We start from the raw sequence: 10,615 nt of genomic DNA, 5'->3' as shown, positions 1-10,615 counted from the left end.
GGAGCCACTCTAAAGTGCATTTAGAACATTTTGGAAATATTGGAAAAAGAGCTTGTATTAAATTATTTAAAATACAAATAAAAACCAATGTATTATCTCAATTGATCTTGATATTTTAGACTGACCGGAGGCCGTATTTCTACACTTCAGAGTCCAAGAAGTCGAAGGTGATGACAAGAACTTTAACAATCTCAACCTGCACGATATGCAGAACCAGATGATCACTTCAGACGCAGATATTACCCACTTGAAGCGTATGATCGAGGATATGGAAATGAAAATCGATCAACATCACAATGAGTTCAAGAACAATCACAGAAAGCTAAGGCAAGATATTATGGGCAAATTTAATAGACTACCACTTCCAGTACAAGCCCATACGAAATTTCAGCATAACAATAATGCCGCACGAAACGCTCGCCCAGCAAACGCCCAGAATGAAGCAGGTAGCAACATGCAGCACAACGACATGCATGAGCCCCACGATTCTCACGAAGCCTGTCTTAACGACGGAATCAGAACTCTGTGGTAACTATGGCAGGAGTATGACGAGGGACTTTATGGGGGCAAACCTGCCCGCTTCTTTACTGATAGTGAGCGAGGTAAGCTGAAGTGCACTTATAGTTTGCACCTATGTGCTTGGATGACTATGGAGAAGCTAATCGCCAGAGGTAATAGCGCTCAAATAGCTATAGAGCAAATTGAAGGATGCGTATGGTGCAGATTTATCGGTAACGGCGATATACAGAGTATGTCGCTCTGATAACGATATGACAGAGATTCAATAAAATATGCCTGATATATTATATATATATATAAACATTTTTTTCTATACATTTATATATGTAAAAATAGCGGGTTCCTAATGGTAGTTGCACAGTTAACGTATATTATAAACGTAATATAGTATTAACGTTTATACTTATAAAACTGGAATACGTTTAACGAATTGGACATGAACAAGAACTGAGATATTCAAGATTCTGAGCATGTGATAGTACTCAGTAGAGCATGGGACTCTATTGTGGACAATTAGGTGGTTTTTCAAATATAAAATGGTTTTTCCACTGAAATTAGAATTGTACATAATATAGGCACGACATCAATCTGACACCTGAAAATGACACTTTGGGAATCTCTAATTAACGGGAGTACCATGAGAGAAGGTCTCAGGCATGAAATGGTTGTACGTACAAACCTGTGGTATAATTCGATAATAATCTCAGAGCAAGATAATCCACTAAGAAAAGGACAGGATCAGAGTTGTTAGTTTAGGACAACATGGTTTTGATTCCTCCTAGCCAGCCAACTAGATGTGCCCGTCTATGCCTTAAATGGGATGGAGAGCTAGGTACCAAGAGATGGGGTTTAGATGCAGATGATACTGCACCGACTTGGTGTTTTGATTTTATTTTTTGATTTTCTTAAGTTGGACTGGTAATTGTTTCGAGGCATGAAATGTAAACTATGCGTCCAATGAAATGATATCTAGTCTTAGCAACTAAAACATAAATAAGTCTAAACCGAAGTAGTGAGTGATTCGAGCGGAGCATATCACCAGTCCATATCAAACTCGGAGAGTCTCCGGGCTATCAAATTTCTGGCCCAAATAAAATTTTAGGAACCCGGATAGTATCCGGGTATACATAGATCTTATAATTGGTCATAGGCCACGTGGAGTGGTAATAGAATATCAACGAATCCATCGCACGCGATTTCATGACAGCAAAAACTGTCTATGGGTCTCGAAGACCATTTTTTAATACAGTGATTAGTTCGCTATCTGTGGTACGTTATCTCTTGCAGTGTGATAGTATAGTCTATATAGCCTTGATGTACTAACTTTACACATACTAACGCTCACTTGAAGCGCCCAATGATTCAAAATAGAGGGCGCAGATTGGGCTCGAAGCCACGGAATACGGCAATTTATGGGAATTAACTCAGTTGGTAGAGTGCGTGCTTTGCATGCACGAAGTCGGGAGTTCGATTCTCTCATTCTCCATAGATAATGACGGATAACCTGGTCCTTCTCGGTATTTCGTACTCTGCACTAACCCATTCCGCGTCACTACACGGCGCAGACCCGATCCGTACCACAGAGGTGGATACTCTACTTAGTAGGTCAGCAAGCGAATATATGGAACATTCGATAGTAACAGTATTTTGTCAACACCGGCCCGAATTGACTCAGCACATATCTTCCATTGTCGACTCACTTGGCCCAAGCTTCAAACGGGAATTTACTGTCCACTTCTTCCCATCAATCTTTCCTGAACCACTACAGCGACTATGAGAGCCATACCATATGTTCATACATTGTATCATAAATACTTGCCATTTTTTGAAATAAATAATATTATCCCTATCTATATGGCACAGACTTTAACGTGCTATGTGATCAGAAGCCATTGCAACATCTAAAGGATATGAATCCTAACTCACAGTTAGTCAGTCGGTGGCATGACACGATCGCAAAATTTCCTTTCGGCATAACACACATACCGGGTATTCACAATCACTTACTCGACGTCTCGCCTCGTACCAGATTTTAACAGGATGGTTAGGGATTGGATGGCCAATCCTAAGTGGTTTAAGATCGCTGACAACATATATGGACCACATACCATAGATATGCTTGCCGCGCATTATAATGCACAACTGCCGAGGTACCGGACACTGGAATATCTGCCTGGGCAAATCCCACATGGCTATTAATACCACAGTTGCTAAATTATGTACATATTTAAGATGCTACCATCACGTCATGTTGTCCCTTAAGACACTCAGATAAATGGCTACCACAGTTGATCTCAATGATACAATGTGAGCCGATTTATGGAAAGATAGATACTTTTCTCTACCAGGGTACCCGTTCAGTCCAAAAGACGCCTTGGTGACATACTATTACATGTCGAATAGGTCCAGTTGGAAGAACCAAGTGGACACCATCCGAGACTTTCAAACAGAAAGTTGAGGAATCCAAGATTCCACTCTTGAATCCTAAGTCTCAATCAGAGACTGGGACAACACAAGCACCTGCAGTATGTGTTACCGAGATACAGCGAAATTCAAAGGAATCAAAGATGAGCGCAACACTAGCGAATGCCTTCCACAACAAGAAACGGTCTGACAGGGAAACTGCATACCAAGCAGAAACTCGATTGCTTGAGCAATTGATCAATGACTTTCCCGAGGTATATGATCATGTGACTCAACTAATGGATAGATCAAACATTAGTTGGATTCACGATGTAGAAGCTTCAAGCGAGATTAGACAAGACGAGTCTTCGAGTCCAGGTGATGACGCGGTGGAATCCTCACCTCCTGATTTCAATGTAACAAGTAAATCACAGGAGGCGATTCGGAATTGGTTAAGATAAAATCATGCTCTTAAGCACATGGGTTTGGTTAGAACTGAGAAAGATTGCAAGAGGTACGGAATCGTACACCCGAACCTCAAGCAATATATATGTCAGGTATATCACAAATGTAGCAACTGCAAAGTTAGCCGGATCAAGCGCCACGGATACGCACCTTCACGCAACGTATCAGAAGACGAGCCGTGGCGTCGGGTTATCATTGATTTGGTTGAGCTACCCACGTCCGAACACACGAAGAATAAATATGTCTGGCATGTGTTTGATGTCGCATCAAGATATAATGTATTGTATCCGCTGAAAGATAAATCGACTCAAACTGTGGCTGAGTGCATATATAAGTGCTTCGCAGATTTCGGCTGGCCAGCTATTGTATATTCCGACTACGGTAGTGAGTTTACAGGAAATGTCATGACGACACCGTTTCTCGTTGCGGGATCATGCCATAAGATGGGCGTACCTTACAAGAATATATAAATGTTCATGCATGCGCACAATCTAAGAATATTGTTGGATCAAGGTATGAGATATATATTTACGTCAATCTAAGTTACACCAGTGCCACACACGTACAATGGCAATGCATACTATTAATAGCAGCTATTATACTGCTGAATACATGCAAGATATTTGATTATAGACATATATGGTGCATCATATAAATATTCATACATGCGCACAATCTTAATATATTGTTATATTAAGGTATAACAATCATAATCACGACAATATAAAGCACTTTGAACTCACCTTTTGAGACACACCAACCCGGGGACCTCTGAACTCTGTTGTAAACTGCGCCGTCGTGCGCACATCCCTCTGCATCATATAACACATATTGATAGCTTCTATTACAATTCACGCAGGCAAAGATGTTCTGAGTCATGAATCCTTTTCTATTTATGTATCTTGCCTGATCCTCTTTGCGTGTTACAATCGGCAGGTGAGTGCAATCTTGAGCCCCAACAACACAGCTAAAGAACGGCCAGCACTTAGGATCGTTTCGAATCTGAGTAGGAGTGCTGTCACTCTCAGTAGGCATTTTGATATATTTCTGATACAGTGTCAAGTTCAGATAGTGTATCACTTTTCTAATGTAATTGAATACCGTCTCCGAAGATCTTTCAAATATGCGAGCTAGATACACCGGTGTGAGTGATTGACCGATAAAGGTCATGTACATGTATACCATTTCATGCGCTCCTACGTTCGCTCGACCATCAGAGTGGTACTCCTCTTTCATCTCTGCAACCAACTTTTGAAATACATCTAGTGGTATACGCAGACACTGTCTGTGAAGACGGGGATTGATGCTACTCATGATAGATTCCAGGTCTTCTAAACCGCGATAGTGATTCTCATTGTAAACATTCACACGATATCCGCTCGGCTCAAGGATATTGTATACTGTAGTGTCCACCATGAACTTAGACACTGCTAAATTTCGGAGAGCTTCTTGCGTACGATTTGTTTCTATGCATCCATCGCACTCAGCATCATAGCCAGCCTCGCCACACATACTGTATAACGTGCTGTTGAAGCTGTTAAAGCTTGTGATAATACAGCTTATTACAGTGCAGAAAGTGTATATTATCAAAAGATGTTGTTGTTATCAATCATCAGAATGTTTGTAAACGTGCTTAAAAGTTGGAGTAAATCCAGAAATAGAACACCGCATTCTCGTCCGTAAGTCAAAAAGAGGGTAGACCCTCTTTTTGACTTTGAGAGGAAAATGCAACAAAATCAAATGTTCATGTGTATTTTAATGTCGTCATTGGCAAAATTCGGATTTAGAAAAATCATCGAAATCGTATATTTTGCAAATTATGATTCTCGAAAATTGAGCGAGTCGATTCCCAAAATTCGCTGGAGAATTTGGAAATGCTGTCAAATGTCAAGAAATATCAAATTCAGTTACCGGAGTAAGGTGTTTTACTCCTCCCTCAATTTTTCTCGCAGTATTGTCCGAAGTTGGCAAATCCGGCCTAAATATTTTGCTATATTATTAAAAAAACAAAACAGAAGTATGGATCTTTTTGTAGAAATATAAAGGCATACTTTTTTCTTAATATTTTGGTTTGATAAAATCATACATAAAAAGTTGAAGGTAGAAACATCGAGCGGAACTTTTATGTGTTGTTGTTCCAAAACAAGAAGGATTTGCCTTTGATATAAGAAATATTGCCAGTAGGTATCTGGTATTGACATTGCAGTCAAATTGCCAAGAGTTGGCTAAAGTGTATTTACATTGTTGACTGACTAAAATGTATTTACACTTTTGACTTGATCACTTGCATTGAATTACAGTTAAAGTCTTGTGCTAATTGATCCAGTCGAAACACAACGGCGAACGATGACGTGTGGCCAACAACAGTTCGGTACCAAGTATGGTATACCAACGAGAACTGAATAGTGAACACAATTAAACCGCAATAGAAAAGTACATACTTTACTTCGTGTGAACTGAGAACTCTCATGTTTATGCACGTAGTATATAAAAAACCTACTAAGGTGTATAATAAAGTTACTCTATACACATGGTTCTATTATGGTTTCGCATGATATGTAGGCCCCGAAACAAGGATGTATGCAAAATATAATTTATAGGTTTCTGGAACGCATTTTTATGGTTTTATGGTTTGCCCCTACCTGTGTCAGTTTGGTATCTTCCAGTGCGATTTTTCAAGTGCACACCTGCGCGCTGCACACATACATACAACAATGTTTTTTTTGTAAACGAGTTGTGTTGCTAAGATACGACTATGAACTGATATCATTGTCCACACCGATATCGACTTTTTGCGAATCAGCGACACACATAAAAACCCAAATTCTAAACAAAAATAACATAGTACAAGCGCTATGCCAACAAGGCGATAAATAATTTTTTCTATTCTTTCTTTTTTGGTTTCGTTTTAAAAAAACGACAATAAAATATAAAATTTTATTTTGAAAACCCGATATATTTATATATATATATATTGAAATCAATATGTAAATTCCACTTTTTTTACCACTGTTGAAATTTCCTGTAAATTTTAGAAACTGGAGGACTCTTAAGACTACGGCGGTTACCCGTAAAGACTCAGAGACTATTTACCATATCTAACTCTAATGTGTATTCAATATTATATGCTACCATGAATTGCTGCTCGAAGGAAGTATTTAAAAGGTGAGAGTAAATCACTGCTAGATGTATCCACTTGTCTTTGTCAGCCGACAACAAAATTATGGTGTCTGTACCAGGGTGGGTGGGACCTAGCAGAGTTTGAAGAATGGCGTTTGCCGTTTAGGCAATTGTAATGTGATGTTGTGGCGGCGATATCAGCGTGTTGCGGACTTGCGGGCATCGAAAACCACCAAGAATTCCGGATCCATTTATAGTAGACAGACATCGTGAACCAAAAAGTTATGAAATGACATATGTAGTAGTTTGGCAAGAACGACTTGGGGCTTGGTGCGACGTGCAGACTTTGCCCTCGTAGTTTTTATCAGTTGCTTTATCTCTGTCGAGCAGTAGTATTTTGTGTGCACGTACTGTTAAGTGCCAGTTGTTTAATTTAGAGGACTATGCTCTTGTGCAGAAAACCTGCCGGGACGGTTTGTGCACAAATTAACCGCAGTTTTAGCACCCAAAAAATACTATCCTTGTGTCATTTTTTAAAAAAAGACAAAAACAACAAAACAAAAACAACAACAAAAATAAAATAAAATAAAAAGCAATTTTAAACAAATATTTGTAAATAATACAGAAAGAGCTGGTATTTATTGATGTGAACTAAGAAATACATTTATTTTATTTACATGAGAGCTCAAAACAAAATCTTACTTCCCTCATGAGACTCGGAGTCTGAGTCTCTGAGACTCTGAAGAGACAATCATGAATCATCATATGATTCTCATATATTCTCATATATTCTCATAAATATATTGAATATTCCAAATTTCCAGATTCCTGCATTTCATACCAAACTGAATCTGATTTACTGCCATTCCCCTGGTGGCTGGTGCGGCCAATATTCATATCAGTATTTGACTCGATATGGTTGGACATTCAAACCAGTTCCTTTTTGTTATCAGTAAACATTGTTTGATAATTTCAAATTTGGTTGTAAAAAATATTTAAAAATATATATAAAACACACCAAAGCATGTATTATATTCATTTCAAAAAAATCCCCAATTACAATTTTACATGGCCTTCTTCTAAATTATACACGTATTTATACAAAGAATATCAACAAAATATCTACGCAAAATTTGAATTTTCAGAATGATTCTAAAATATTTGCTTTCGATTTGTAATTTTGTAAGTACAGTATAAAATAGTCCGATTTTAATAAATACCACGATAATCTTTTAGAGGAAGTGTTCTTTTTAAAAATACATCTGTCAACCAGTCAAAGTGCTGGTAAATATTTGCTTAAGAGTTAGGAGTGAACTACAATCACTACACTAACTACAGACTACAGTTTACTGAGCAAGTGACCAAGTGATTGCATTCCCCAGAGCGGGCCCAGACGGCAGACAGCGGTAGAATCCGCGGACACCTACATTTCCACTGCACAGTCTGACCACAAAATATCACCAACACCATTGCATTGGCACGTGTCAGCCCATTCGCATGTATTAAAAAGCGGTATTGTGTATCATGTTCGATGTCAATCTAATCTTCAGCATATTTTTCACACATATTTGCATAGTTTTACAAATTTTAATAAATTATACAGTGAGCATTATGCAAGCCTCAGCCTACGCCCTATCCTTTTACTATGGTCCTACGCTCACTCTTGAAAGTCAAACTTAAGTTTGTTGATGCTTCGTAGCTATATAATGTGATATTTCCAAGATTTACCATTCACTTTACGATCGTACAAGTACAATCTACCGAAATAAAATGACGAGGATATATTTCATAGCCGTTGCTGCTTTGGCTTTGCTCCAGCAGGTGTCCGCTGATTATGAAGTATGGGCCGTAGATCAATCCAACTCTGTTGCTGGTGAATCTGCTTTGGGCGTCAAAGGAAGTTTCCTGTGGGTTTTCAGTTCTGATGAGATTGAAAAACAGGTTGAGGGACTCACTGAACAAGCGAAAAGCGAGCCTTGTACACCAGATGCTACTGAGGGACCTTGTGATCTTCTGGAAATATTCCCTCAAGACTTGACAGCTTCTTTTGCTAATGGCACTACAGCAGGAGAACTTCGCGATTTGGACAGCTTTGCAAGATTCCATTACGCGAGACCTGATGCAAGCAACAACTATGTTTTAATAAACATGTTTATGCCCGGCGGTGGATATATCGGTGTTGTGGATTCACGCACAAAAGAAGCGGTTGCTCTCTTCCGGGTGACCAAGTTCCAATACGCCACTGACGGCGCTGGTAGTACTGCTGAAACGCGTTCTGTACACATGAGCGACTGGGGTGGCGTCGACAGTTCCTACATCATGATCAATAATCTGCACGGCAAAGCTGTAGAGCGCATCAACGTGTTGCGTGACGAGAACGGTGATATAACAGGACTCGACTTCGATCGTAGCGCCTCACTTGGTCTGGGATCAAAGATGAAAGTTTCTGAGGAGGCTACTGTATTCTCTGGTTCCAATGTCTTCGGTAATGCATTGATTGGTTCCATCATTGGTGACTACGCCGATGCCGACCTAAGCGACGCCACACCCAATGGGTACTGCAAAGAGAATGGCTGTAGTGATCTTGCCAATGGAGGCGCTGGCGGACGAGGAAAAAATATGCCTATCTGCACTCTTACAAGCGCCAACAACTTTGTGTATATTACACTAGCCGGCGGTGGACTATTCGTGGCGGATATCTCTGAGACTCCGCTTAAAATAGTCGCTGAGTACGGTAAGGAAGTAATCTATGGTGCTGGTTTGTGCGGTGTGGCCACCCCTGACGGCCAGGTGTTTGTGAATTCTGGAGTGTCGGCATCAGCTGCTGGTAAGGATCAGTCTATGTTTGCCGTTTGGAGCTTTGATGATGAAGCATACGTAGATGCTGACAGTCTCTGTGAGAACGACCCCATGCCAACTCTTGTATACCAAGACGAAGCGACCAACACTAAAACTGGTGGTAACACTATGGGAGCTGATGTAGCGGACACCACCGGCCAACTTCCAGGGCAAAGCACGCGCAGAGACTCTCATGGTATGGCTGTGTCTGTCGATGGCAACTACGTACAGGGTGTCGATCGTATTCAGAACGTAATAGAAGTGTTTGACGTATTTTCACTGGAGAAAACCACTTACGATCTGACCTCTGAAGGTGGTGAAGACAGATATGACGGTGAAGCGGGTGCGTGCTTAGCGAAGTCGGTAGATGATGATTCTGGTCTTCCGGCCAACGATCCTGCACCTGATCCCATCTCAACCACACCCGATGGCAAATACATGGTCGTTGGTTTAAGAGGGCCTGCGCCTGTAACTGTGAACCATGCTGCTCAAGGGAGTTGTCCTGGCGTCGGTATCGTTCAGCCTACTAAGGATGGTAAGGGCGGTAAGCTCATCAGTGTTATTCGTACTAGTAACACAATTGAAGATACTTTAGAGACTGTGCCGGCTCCAGGAGGCCACGAGTACACGGGCAAGGAGCGGAGTGATATCCACGGAATTCTTGTTGTCAACAGAGACAGTAACAAAGGTGCCAACTAACCTCGCCCATATCCTTGCCGCGAGTTGAATAACATATAATCTTGTCGTCATACTACACTATTGATATTTAAGGTAGCAGGTCTTAAAGTAGATGCTAGAATGCTTCTATAGTCTGGACTTAAATAACCAGAAGGGGAGACTCATGAGACATCAAACAGTATGTCGTGATTCCCAAACCGAGCTAGTCCGCACAATCTCTAATAAGCGCGAAAAACAAACATAAACTCCGATACATCTCTATTTTCCCTATAGAAACGTATTCAACATTCGTTTGAAACTAAAAACTTAGCATCACAGACATACATCGATAATGGCAACGGCCAGTGAAAACATGCTTCATTAAACATGCTTCATTTCACACGTTCGCTTATGGGACAAAACAACGGTGCTGGTACACATATGTATAGTGATGTCATGACCGTGACGCATCAATAGCTATATATATATATATATATATTATATTATATATTATATATATATATATGTATATGTATATGTATATGTATATAAATATATATATATATATACACACTATACACACACTCACACATATACACACACAAACACACAC

At 40.0% G+C, this 10,615-nt stretch overlaps 3 protein-coding genes and 1 non-coding gene across 4 annotated transcripts in view; 3 read left to right on the top strand and 1 right to left on the bottom strand.

Moving 5' to 3' along the window:
• Positions 1-588, top strand: part of SARC_10830 (hypothetical protein) — a gene marked incomplete at its 5' end in the record, with an annotated part of 1,186 nt that extends 598 nt beyond the window's left edge. Inside the window, one exon of the mRNA XM_014295111.1 lies at positions 151-588. Coding sequence (XP_014150586.1) covers positions 151-532 — 382 coding nt within the window. The 3' untranslated portion in view covers positions 533-588. The remainder of the gene's footprint in view (positions 1-150) is intronic.
• A 1,344-nt stretch (positions 589-1,932) lies between these two features.
• Positions 1,933-2,005, top strand: SARC_30231. Its single transcript has one exon. It is a non-coding gene; the product is annotated as a tRNA-Ala (tRNA).
• A 2,075-nt stretch (positions 2,006-4,080) lies between these two features.
• On the bottom strand, positions 4,081-4,899 carry SARC_10829 (hypothetical protein; the record flags this gene model as incomplete). The annotated part of the gene is made up of 1 exon (XM_014295110.1): positions 4,081-4,899. The coding sequence occupies one exon, from the start codon at positions 4,897-4,899 to the stop codon at positions 4,081-4,083; it is 819 nt and encodes a 272-aa protein (XP_014150585.1).
• Positions 4,900-8,277: 3,378 nt separating this feature from the next.
• Positions 8,278-10,044, top strand: SARC_10828 (hypothetical protein; the record flags this gene model as incomplete). The annotated part of the gene is made up of 1 exon (XM_014295109.1): positions 8,278-10,044. The coding sequence occupies one exon, from the start codon at positions 8,278-8,280 to the stop codon at positions 10,042-10,044; it is 1,767 nt and encodes a 588-aa protein (XP_014150584.1).
• Positions 10,045-10,615: the final 571 nt, after the last annotated feature.

Source organism: Sphaeroforma arctica (assembly GCF_001186125.1).
Source record: "Sphaeroforma arctica JP610 unplaced genomic scaffold supercont1.1407, whole genome shotgun sequence".
In the NCBI taxonomy this organism is placed as follows: Eukaryota; class Ichthyosporea; order Ichthyophonida; genus Sphaeroforma; species Sphaeroforma arctica.
Note: the sequence above shows the minus strand (reverse complement) of the source record. Positions and strands in the feature narration are given on the sequence as shown.